This window comes from Falco rusticolus, chromosome 5, assembly GCF_015220075.1.
Source record: "Falco rusticolus isolate bFalRus1 chromosome 5, bFalRus1.pri, whole genome shotgun sequence".
Taxonomy (NCBI): Eukaryota; Metazoa; Chordata; class Aves; order Falconiformes; family Falconidae; genus Falco; species Falco rusticolus.
In genome coordinates, this window is record NC_051191.1 from 42,873,803 (window position 1) to 42,886,403 (window position 12,601).

The following is a 12,601-nucleotide window of genomic DNA, read 5'->3' on the forward strand; positions in this document are numbered from 1 at the left end:
CTGGGGTAAAAATGACATAAAAATTTTAAATCCACCAGATTAAAAAAAGAGCAGCCCATATCAAATCTTTTCTTGCACAGTCACAGAATACTATGTAGCAACTCCTAAGATAACAAAGGATCTCATCTCTCTTCCTCAAAGTTTCTTTCCTAAAGGCAGCCTAATAAAATTTTCACTATTTTAGGACAAGTACAGAAGGTGACTATCAAAGTAAATGTTATTTTCAGTAGATAATGCAATGGCAGGTGATTAGTCCCCAAAGTCAAAGTGCCAAATACACTGGGGTTTTTTGTGAAACTGGACATTTTATCTAGTAAATATTTTCATGTATTGTAGCTGCCTAAGAAGAGGCAAAAACTCACCCAGAAACCTGTCAAACAATCTTATTAATGGGAACATGCTCAACATGTGACAGCAGCTGTGTCTAACTCAAACTTCACTGCAGTCATACTGTTTTGAAGAACTTGTGTACCTTCCTGTTCTTGAAAATGTTGTTTCACTGACATACTATATCGTCATAACTTACCATACAACCCTTCTTGACATAAGCAAAAAGTTGCAGAGGAATGAGCAGTAAGGTTGTAGTAATCTCTAAATGTTAACTTCACAACTTTAAGGTAATTTCAAGAGAATGCATATATGAAAAGCAGGAGACATAAGGAAATGCCTGATTTATTATTTCATGTATCAACTGCTTATTTTTTTCACTAGAGACACCTTAAGTTTGGCACCCAAAACTGAACCTTCTATAGTAAGCTTCTCACTCAATGCGAACTATTTCAAAGTTTTATTTCCTTTATCCTGTGTCCAGAATAGCTGCTCAAGTGAAGTTTTGGGGCTTAAGATTATTTTCAAATAATGAATGAACCAATCTGAGGTTATCTGCACCCCCCCCCCCCAAAAAAAAAGGCGGCAGCAGGTCCTACAGTTACTTTTGATAATTTAATATGCATTTATAGTCATCCAAACATCTCAATATTGTTATGTACAAAACCCAATAAAATAAAAAAAGAATTTAGATGTTATCTTTCAAATGTAAAAGTGCAATTAACACAGGCAAAGTTTTTGTAAGAACGTTACATTTCTGTTAAACACACTGCCTATGTAAGAGCCTAGCAGGTATATCGCCTACGCTAAAGTGAATAAGGATTTTATTTTTTGTTAATTTTGTGTAAGTCTGGTAGTTGATAAATAAAGTTTTACTGCCGTCATAATTATGGTACATACATCCAAAAATGCATACCACAATTGTTTTCATAATTTTCAGTTTTACAAACAGACTTCTAACAAATTTAAGTAGACCAACAGTTAAGATCTGTAAAGTTAAAAAAAAAAATTAACACCATAAAACCTTGTATCAGTAAGTGTGCACGAAACAGCCACCTTGAATTGCTTTCTCCGAATTCTGATAGCTTTCCGAAGATGTTATTTACCCCCCAATAAACATTCTTCCTTTAAAGTATTAAATGGATTTTCTGGAACAAGATTTACATTTATCACCTTTCATGCATTACATATTCACAATTTGGAAAGAAATGGAAGGCCTTCATACATGTCAGCCTTTAATCTTATCCAGTCCTGAAGTCTCTGCAAAGTTGTTTTTTCTTGTATTAATATTTTTGCAGCTTTTCTCAGTTTTTCTTCATTTCTTTCTAAATAACGAATTCCATCTGTCTGCAGCTGATTGAGTTTCTCTTTACGACTTTCATCCAGAGGTATGTCTTCATTCATAAGAGGGTTAAATCTGAAATAAGTATCTGGCGGTAACAGTGCATCCAGCATGGTGTGAACTTCTGTATTGGAAACAAATGAAGGCAACAGCTACATTTACATCAGACAGACAAGTAAGTCCTACAGTCTCTGAACAACAAGTGCTCTGGAGTGACACAGGAAGTGTAAATAAGTGCTGCTTTGCCGAGTAAATGTTCCACCATTGCCTTATCAAAAACCCTTTCTCATTAGGAAGATTGCAAATGACCTCATAGCTGTTTACTCTGGAAGAGCTTCACCTTTTGTTCTAAGACAACCTCACTGGTATGACTATTAAGAAGGCTTTGCAGCTATCCATGTTTTTAACTACATGTACATTCCATTCATTTAAAAGCGAGAGTGCATTCTGAAGAGCAGGAATGTAATTTACATATTCCCCCATTCAGGATACCCATGATTTGCTACACTCGGTACTAACTGAAGCAGGTATTATGAAAACGACAGCTATATATTATCCTCTAATCCCAAAGATTGCAGTAAAAAATATGTAGGTTTAAAGCTTTATTTTGTTTGCAACTAATTCGTATTTTATATATTATGACAGATTTTGGGGTTGAATTTAACATTAATTTAAAATATTCAAGTTAAATTACAGCAGATCCATTAGTTTATTGTTGTACTAGTTATGTAATGGATTTGCATGTTCCTCTCTTCCTTTTTTCCTCTTTCATAACCCATTTTCTCTCTCCTTTCAGATCTCTCTCTTTGTTGGCTCCCTTAAAATCCCATTTCCGTTACTTCCTTCGTCTTTCATTCTCTTTTTACTTCCATCTTCTTTGCATTCTGACCACACTCCTCCGTTCTTTTAAACATCTACTGTCATACAAAAATTTTAAAGTGAAAAAAATATCATGGGTAAGACCACAGCAAAAAATTCTTGTTAACGTCAAATCTGCTCTCCTTGGTTCCTCCTCCTGTAAATTACCCAACTGTGTCTCTTCTTGTCTCACCACATCCAGTGTTTCTTGCCCTATTTAATACTGTCCACTTTTTACTTGGTAATGCAACTTCGCATTTGCTCAAGTCTACTCCACCCGCTTTCCATTCCCTCTCCTTTGGTCTCCACAATGAACTTTCCTTTCCTCCTCTCCCTCATCAAATTTCTTGCCTGAGTTTTTGGCTGTAATGAAATTTTTCTTCCCTTGATAGAAAGTGGACAGCACATCTCTCCTTCCCACAATTCCCACTGCCTTTCCACAACTGTGCAAAAACCAAAGGCAGCCCAAAATCTAGCTTTTTCTTTACTAATGACGGTCAGTTGACAAGAGATCATGCAGCAAGGGATCTAGACTGTAACAGTATTTCTTGTTCCTTAGCTTTTTACAGTACCAGTTTCCTTTGGGCTGGGGGGGGAAGCATCTGCATATCAGTATTTCCTGTTTATAACAACAAAATAGATGTAAACTGCTAGTGACAGAGTTCCAATGCACTCCCATCCTAGGAACAGAGGTTTTTTTGGAAAACACATGCTTGGCTCCTCCTGACAGCAATGGAAGTTGTGACCACTGGCAGATACAGTCAAGTCCATAGAAAAGTACATGTATAAAAGCACATATAGAAAAGAACAGAACTAAAATACTTCTTCTGCAGCTGTTGAAAAGCAATCAGTGCTGTATATTAACTATTAGGCATTCCTGTTTATGGGAAAAAACTAATATAAGAAAATATGATTCTTCTATTGAAATTAATTCCTGAGTATGCGTTTATCCTGAAGCACAGGTAAAACACGTATCACTTTGTATAAATCCTGTTGGATTGCCATTGTCATTCTGATAAATTTTAAGCTAGCTTTTTAACTTTTGTATACCTGTCATCAACCTCCTATTAGCAGCTGAGAACTCAAACTAAAAGAGCTTATCAGCAACACAGCAAAGATGAAGATTCACGGAGATAAGGCTAAGAAACGCACTCATATTATCATCTCCAGAAAACCTGTAATACTGGTACTAAAACATCGACTATATATAACGAGTTACAAAGGGACTGTTTCAAGGGGGCAGGTAGAGAGAAGGGGAAAGACAAAAGGTAGCGGATTGCTCTCTGAATTGGAACTGTTTTCCTGGGAAACATACAAACCAGTCACAATACAAACATATCTTAAAGACACCAACCTTCTGTATCAGTTGCACTGCTGATAACATTTGTGAGTTTGGCTTTCAAACTGGTGTATGTGACATTGGTCTTTCCCTCGCTTTCGTATCGACCAGTGCCCAGCGATATTAGACATTGCAATGGAACATTTGGCCAGAGACACTTGCACTCATGAACTGCCAGTGCAGACGGATTATTTAGAAGCAGACCTCCATCCTGTAAATTAAAAATAATTATGACTGTTAGTACTATACATAAAATATGGTCATAAAATAAACTGCAACTATAAACTAAACTAATATTAGCACGAATGTACAAAATCAATTAAATCAAACAAACATTGATTTCCACCTTTTGTGCAACTGTTCTGTTTGTACTATGCAGCAGCTGCGCAGTTAGGCTTCCTGGGCTCATGGACACTGTCAAAGCAGCGCCTGGGTCTGTGGGTCAGTTCTGCTGTCGAGAGCATTGTATAGAAGAGGTAGACCGAAACAGCAGCATTCACTAGAATATCTGAAGAGGTTATGACTTCATCTTGTGAAGACGTTTTAGGTAAGACAGATAACCCATACTGACAATTTCTTAATCAAAAAGCCTGCATCTCAAAATGTTTATTACTGGTATTACAAGGATATATTCTGTAACAAAATCCAGATCAATACCTACAGATTCTTAATAATAAGAACAACAACAACAATAATAATTAATAACAATAATATCACAAGACCTAAGTTTGGCCAACACTACTTTATAAGGACAGTCATTACATAGGATGCTATAGCCTTGGTCTCAGACCTGGAAAAAATCACAGAATCATTCAGGTTGGAAGGGACCTATAGAGCTCATCTTGCCCAATCCCCCTGCTCAAGCAGAGTCAGCCACAGCACACTGCCCAAGGCCACATCTGCTCAAGTTCTGAGTATCACCACAAAATGGAGGCTCCAAAACCTCTCCAAGCAACCTGTTTCAGCGTTTGACCAATCTCACAGTAAAAAATTTTCTTGTGATCAGATGGAATTTCATGTGTTTTCATTTGTGCCACTGTCTTTTGTCCCACCAGCAGGCACTGCTGGGAACAGTACAGCTCCTCATCTTCATTCCCCCCCATCCTTTATTCATACACATTAGTAAGATTTCCCCAGAGCCTTCTCTAGGCTGAACAAGTCCCAGCTCTCCCAGTTTCTCCTCCAATGAGAGATGCTCCAGTCCCTTAATCATCTTTATGGCGCTGTGCTGGACTTGCTCCAGTATGGTCACGTGTCTCCTGTACTGGGGAACTGACCCCAGTAGTCCAGATGTGGCCTCAGCAGGGCAGAGAGGAAGGATCACCTCCCTTGACCTGCCGGCAACACTGTTCTCAGTGCAGCCCAGGATGCTGTTGGCCGTCCTTGCCACAAGGGTGCATTGCTGGCTCATGTTCAGCTTGTCCACCAGGACCCCAAGGTCCTTCTCTGCCAAGCTGCTTTATAACCAGTCAGTCCCCAACGTGGGTTGCCGCATGGCGTTATTCCTCTCCAGATACAGGACTCTGCCTTTCCCCGTGTTGAACTTCATGAGAATTGTCCAGGCTGTTTAGGTCCCTCTGAGTGACAGCCCAACTGTCTTGCGTACCAGCCATTCTTCCCAGGTTTGTACCATCTGCAGACTTCCTGCAGGCACACTCTGTCCCATCACCCAGGTCATTAATGAAGATGTGAAATAGTCCTGGACCCAGTATTGACCCCTGGGGTACAGCTCTAGTGACTTGCTTCCAACTGGACTTTGTACACTGATCACAAACTTCTGGGCCTCGTCATTCAGCTAGTTTGTAATCCACCTGTCTACTTCCCTAACCCATGTTTTGTCAGCTTGTCTACGATGTTATGGGCGGTAAGTGTCAAAGGCTTTACTGAAGCCGAGGTAAACAACATCCACTGCTTTCTATTTGTCCACCAAGCTAGTCGCCTCGTTGCAGAATGCTGGTCAATCAGGAGTTCCCCTTTGTAAATCCATATTGACTACTCAGGATCACCTTGTCCTTCATGACTTTGGAACTACTTTCCAGGAGGATTTCCTCCATCAACTCCTAAGGGACTGGGATGAGATCAACTGCCCTGTAGTTCCCCAGAGCTTTCTTCTTGCCCTTCCTGAAGAAAGGAATGGTGTTTGCTCTCCCAGCCTCTCCCAATCACCATGATCATTTAAAGATAATCAAGAGTCATCTCGCAATGGCATCAGCCAGCTCCATCGCCACTCATGGGTGCAACCCATCAGGCCCTATGAATTTAGGACCAGTTTGTTTAACTGCTCCTAACCTAGTTCTCTTCCACCTACTGTACATCCTGGTTGTACCAAACTTTCCCTCTAGGTTCAGGGGCCTGGGATTCCTGAAAGCTGTTTTTACTGGTAAAGACTGAGACAAAAGGCAGCATTAAACATCTTGGCCTTTTCTATGTCATTTGTCACCAGCTCCACTGCCCTATCCAGTAGTGGACCCATGTTTTTCCTGGCCATTTGCTGTTTATTTACTTTCATAATTCTTTGTTGTTGCCCTTCACATCCTTCTCCAAATTCAACTTCAGGCCAGCTTTTGCCTTCCTAACCCTGTCTCTGCAAGATTGGTCAGGAGATCTATACTCCTCCTGGGTCATCTGCCCTCCTGCTTCCACCTTTTGTACACTTCCTTTTTATGTCTGAGTTCAGTTAGGACCTCCTTCTTGCTTGTCCATCCGTACCATCTTTGCTTGATTTCCTACTAATTGGGACAGTCCCTTCTTGGAGGAAGTGACCACTGAGTATCAGCCAGCTCTGCTGGACCCCACCTCCCTTCAAGGCCATAGCCCGTAAGATTCTTCCAAGCAGAGCTCTGGAGAGGATAAAGTATGCTCTCCTGAAATCCAGGGCTGTAGTCCTGTTTTTTTCCCCAGCTCTTTTCTCTTACGATCTTGAACTCCATCATCTCATGGTTTATTTAACTTCATGTCCCTGATCAGTTACTTATGCTTCATATCCATCAGGTCCAGCAAAGCACCTTTCTTTATTGGCTCCTCCATCCACTGTGCCAGGAAGCTGTCATCAATGCATTTGAGAAATCTCCTAGGTTGCCTGAGCTCTTCGGTATTGCCCTTTCATCAGGTATCAGGATGATTCAGGTCCCCCATGAAGATCAGGCTCTGGGAATGTGAGGCTTCCATAACTTGTCTGAAGATCAGAATTCAGCCCAAAACCAACAGGAAAATAGATTACTCTTTTAAGTCTGGAAATGAGGAAAGACATCTTTTGCTAGCAACTTGTCAAAACCATAGGTGATGAGGCTGGGATAAAATACTTTAAGACTAGTAAGCATCAGTAAGACTGACAGTAAGTCTAAGAAGCATTCAGACAACCAGCAAATCTCCAAAAGTTTGTTCAGCACTTCCTGGAAATAAAATGATCTTCACTCCACCTAAGAAACAAACATACTTTGAACTTTGAATTCAATAGGACTTTCTATACTGGGAATGCCTTAAAAACCAGGCAGTTATAAAGGCAAAATTTAAGATGAAAAAAAATTATCAATACCACAGATTAAGGCCTTTATAGTTATTCAAAATGTATACAAAGAAAATACGTAAAATACGAAAGAAACAGAACATTGACTGTTGTTGACATAAGTATTATGCAAAAGCCCCCGGAACTCCCTGTATCATATACCTGACCATCCCATTACAGGAACAATAAATAAAAGCAACTCTACTCAGGAATAGCTTAGAATAAAAAAGGTTTAGGACTTGACAAACATTTTACAGAAACTCCTTGTAACTACAGCTGTGCTAGATAAATAAGTAAAAACACAATTACTGAGCTGAGATTTTTGAGTTTTGGGGGTTTTTTTGGTTTGTTTTTTTTTTTTTTTTAATTTAAATTAAGCTTTCATTTCAACCTACAAACAGCTCTTTGAACTCCTTCTGGACACTGTCCATTTTGCTCAAAACACTGCTAAAATGAATGGTCTCTTCAGGGCCTATTATCCTTTGCTTATGTTTAAATTAGCTTCTACAGAGAAAACTAAATACAAGGATGTTTTTGTTCTTGATATAATTCCCCATGAATCTTAATCTAAAATCTTAATAGTTATCTTTGTGGTGCTTACTTTTTTCTTTAAATCCTAGACTAAAAACATGCTTACCAAATAATTTCCACTGATCTCGTCAATATGATTTCATTAAACGTAACTGCTTCACCACAGGAAAATTAGTGTTATTAAAAGGTAGGGGGTATGTACTTACTAGAATACTACAGTGTTTTTTTTAATATGGAAAAATAAAAGATCAAAGGGAGGTAAAGTACACACACCTACACACCCCAAATGTGTATTGTGATGATATCTAACAGCTTTGTGCAAGGATTTCCATATTTAAACATTCTCCAATTTAGGTTTACTGAAATGACAGTAAATATCCATTCATAATAATGTTCAGTTTAGACACCTTTAATGTAACTTCTAGCATTTATACAGATACACGTAATTTTTGGAAAGTTAGAAGCAGCACTCAATAAGAGAGGCAACTGATTTTTTTTCTTCCCCTCCAAACAGATTGATAACAACCACATCCCAATCACTACTGTGCTTCAAACCAGCTTATTCTATTAAACAAGGATGTTCATCATATTGCTCTTTGCTTACAATGATCAACTACTCAAGCAGTAAAAAACATTAGTTGAATCAGACTATTAAGAAGTCAATGAAGGAAATACTGCAATAATTTGTTTAAATCTGCCGCTTCAGAAACCTTAGAGCTAATTACATCAAAGGCTGAAATTCTTGTGGAAAAATATTTCACAAGTTTTAAAATTAGTTGCAATGATTTCCCATGCATGAATTCTATGAAGAAGTTAAAACAACAAAGGATTTTCCAGTTCTAAGATTAAAAAACAGAAACTAACCTTTCTGATTCTGAATTACTCCTGGATCTTCACAGAACTGGACAAAAAGTCCTTCCCAAGAAATATATTAAACTAGCAGCAATACAGAAATATGCAAGCCACATCTAAATGTTTTAAAAAGTAATCGTAAGAAATCATGACATATCCTTCTTCATGCTTGTCCTTGAAACACTGAATACAATTCCAAGTGATTAACTCTGCAGTTTCGTACATTAGATATACCAAGATCTCAAGAAACTTCACTGATCCTTGCTCTGAGTTCCTCTGTATTTAGTCTGCCAATTTGTTTTGGAGAACTGCTTAATTTGGTATCTTTTGTGTGTGTGTGTGTGTGATTCTAATCTACATGATTTATAATTTACCAATTAGAAGTCTTATTGTAAGCACTCAGCTTTTATAAGATGTTTATGAAAATACATTGACCAAAATGCAATATAACCTAAAAACTGAATGATTAGTAGCAGTATGGAATGTCTTGGTGACGAACAGAATAGCTTCCTTTTCTGTATTACTTTCTATGACCTTTGCCACTTTATAAAGTTTCAAGCAGTTAAACACCTGGAAATAAAGAAGGCCAATTTATCTGATCTATGGGTACAGAGGTGCCTGTTAGTCAAAACCCGAATTCTTGTTTGACTATTTTCAGAAGGAAGTAATTAATTTTGTAAGTCCATTCCATTTCAAATGTTCTGTTTTCTTTGTACAACCTCTTGTCTTTGATCCACCTATCTCTCAATCTTAACATTTAAATTTTTCAGGTAGTATGATGGTAGAATTAGGACCTTCCCAGCATGCTTCTGCAGGAGGGAGGAATGACAAACCAAGAGTAGTAATCTAGACTCAAGCCATAGACTGAAAGACATTCATGGCTGGGGAACAAACAAAAGCAAATGTTAGTAAAATACTTCTTAGAAAGACAGGAAAGTGGATAGTTATGATATATTATGGGGGAAAATATACAAATCACTGAAAAGATTAGGAAAACTAGTTATAGTAGCAATAACCTGCACTGCATACTCTACGGAATGACTGTGGGGAAGTTTCATGTATCTGACTTTTCATGAATAAATCGTATTTACACAATAATGCATTTTAGAATGATTCTAAGTACAGCAATCAGCAAATGCCAACATTAGCAAGATGTGCGAAGTGCACAAACAGAACGCAGTGTTCAAAGTGTATGCCTATCATTGCATTCTTTATGCCCATTATCTATTTCATGGAATATATTTTCAGAAAATAACTTGTAATTGAAAAGCATATATGGACCATTCTAGCGTAGCCCAATTCTGATCTCCTAAAGACTTCATATAAACAAAACACTGCAAACAAAAAAGCGCCTTTATATCACATGCAACAGAGTAAAAATCTTGTTGATATAAACTAGTATTTTAATTATACTACAACCTTCAGCTGCAATTTGAATTGTATAAAGCAATGCTGACTTTACGTGCAACCCTAAACCTTTCCAGTTCCTAGGAAATTTATCAGTTCCTTTTTGACAGACTGGAATGTCCTCAAATGTCCCTCCTTTCATCTATATTATTAGATATATTGCTATAGTATGGTACTGTGTGTGGACACACAGAAAAAGAGACAATATGAACTGTGTATTAGATAAACTACCAGATTATCAACATACACTTAGGCTAAAAGCAAAATCAGTAGGTCAAGTGAAGTGATTATCCCCTTTTATTCAGCACTCATGAGGTCAAACCGGGAACACTGCGCACAGCTTTGGACACCCAGTTAACAAGGCACTGAAAAACTGGAATACATACACTAAAAAAAACAAGAAGAGGGTTTGGGGGCTGAAGCACATAACATATGAGAAGAGATGCAGCGAACTGAGTTTGCTTAACCTGGAAAAAGAAAGCCAAAGAGGAATCTAATCAGAGCTCTCCACTACCTAAAGGGGAAGAAGACACAGCCAGACCCTTTCAAAATGAGTGCAGAGTAAAAGCCAGAGAAGCTGTGGAATCTCCATCCTCGGATATTTTCAAAACCCAACTGGGCAAGGCCTTAAGCAACCTGACCTAACTTTGAGGTTTATCCTGCTTTGAACAGGAGGCTGGATGAGTTGACCCCCTGTCCTCCTCCAATTTTCCTAAGGTTCTACTGCATTTAAAGAAATATTGTACAAATCAGAAATGCACATTATTTTAGCTGTAAAATGAAATTACATTTAAAAAACCTTCGTAAAAATTGGATTTTGTCCGTTCAGTATAAGTCTTGTGGAAAATGCAGACATGCATTTTCCACATGCAATTAATGCCTTGGAATCTGTAACTGAAAGGGTAACTCAAAAGAACTCTTCAACTGACTAAAATGCTGACCAACATCCTCAAAAATGTACAATTGTCCTGAATTCTGACTCAGGACTCAGTGTTTGGCAAACAGCTAGCACAAATCCCTCATTCTCTCTGTTCTCCCATTCGTGTCTGACTTTTGTCTGGCTTTCCCTACATTTTACCATCTCTTCTCATGTAGCTAGTTCTCAATCCAATTGCAAACTCTCTTTTTCACTTCCCAAATATACATGAGTCACCCCTTCCCTTCTGCATCCTCCTGTGCTGCTGCAGTCAGTGCTCTGGCAGGTAGCAGACATTTCTTCATATGCTGAACTTTGCAAAACCACTCAAACCCACACTTGAGCCAACTTATTTTGCTGGCAGTACAACAAAGTGCTATACTAGGAATGTTAACGCAAGTAAGTGCTGAAAAAGAGCATATAACTTTCTGTCCTGGTTTTGGCTGGCGTAGAGTTAATTTTCTTCATAGTAGCTAGTAGGGGGCTATGGTTTAGATTTGTGCTGGAATCAGTGTTGGTAACACAGATGTTTTTGTTGTTGCTGAGTAGTGCTTAATCTAAATCAAGGCCTTTTCAGTTCCTCGTCCCACCCCACCCCTGAGCAGATTAGGAGTGCACAACAAGTTGGTAGGGGACACAGCCACGGCAGCTGACCCCCACTGACCAAAGATCTCCCAAACCGTATGATGTCATGCTCAGCATATAACACTGGGGAAAGAAGGAAGAGCGGAGGCGGGGGGGATGTTCGGCATCATGGCATTTGTCCTCTCAAGTAACCATTAATGCATGATGCAGCCCTGCTTTCCTGGAGATGGCTGAACACCTGCCTGCCCATGGGAAGCAGTGAAGGCATTTCTCATTTTGCTTTACTTATGCACACAGTTTTTCCTTTACCTATTAAGCTGTCTTTATGTCAACCCACATGTTCTCTCACTTTTACTCTTCTGATTCTCTCCCCCATCCCACGGGGGGTGTGTGGGGGTGGTGGAGTGAGCGAGTGGCTGTGCAGGGCATAGTTGCTGGCTGGGGTTAAACCACAATACTTTCCTGATGTCATCACACAAGTAAACAGTAGGGGAGAAGGATTTTTTTAAAATTTCTAATAAAAATAATGGAAGTAATCAAATAAATTAATCTTAAAATGGACCTTAATACATATAAACCCAAGCTTGATAGGGATAACAAAACAGTGAACTCGGGGACTGGGGCATTACTTTCAGTCTTTTGCCAAAGGCTTACAATGTGGTAAACACTGTTTTGTTTAATACTTTTAACAGCTAATTCCAAGGTGAACTCAATTCTTTTTTCATACAGACTTTTCCAAACCATTCCCCATGCAACTGTAACCATATTTTTAGGGCTCGCCTGTTGTTAGGCGTAAGTCTAAATGTGTAGCTAATATTTTCTGTAAGGTTTTTGATAACTGCAAAATAGTCAGGGAAGGCTTCCTCATGATTTGACTACCAGACCACGTATTATTTAAAGTAGGAAAAATTACACCTTTTGTAGGCATATGCTCCAATG

The 12,601-nt window shown here is 38.7% G+C and overlaps 1 protein-coding gene across 7 annotated transcripts in view; it reads right to left on the reverse strand.

Moving 5' to 3' along the window:
- Nucleotides 1-923: 923 nt before the first annotated feature.
- The window catches only part of PNPLA8 (patatin like phospholipase domain containing 8), a 42,450-nt gene continuing 30,772 nt past the window's right edge, over nucleotides 924-12,601 (reverse strand). For 4 of the 7 annotated variants that reach the window (XM_037387682.1, XM_037387686.1, XM_037387683.1 and 1 more), the window contains 2 exons: nucleotides 3,882-4,077; nucleotides 924-1,793 (listed from right to left, as the gene is read on the reverse strand). In XM_037387682.1, coding sequence (XP_037243579.1) covers nucleotides 1,519-1,793; nucleotides 3,882-4,077 — 471 coding nt within the window. In that variant the 3' untranslated portion in view covers nucleotides 924-1,518. The other 3 variants (XR_005104292.1, XM_037387691.1, XM_037387692.1) reach the window with 3 other exon arrangements.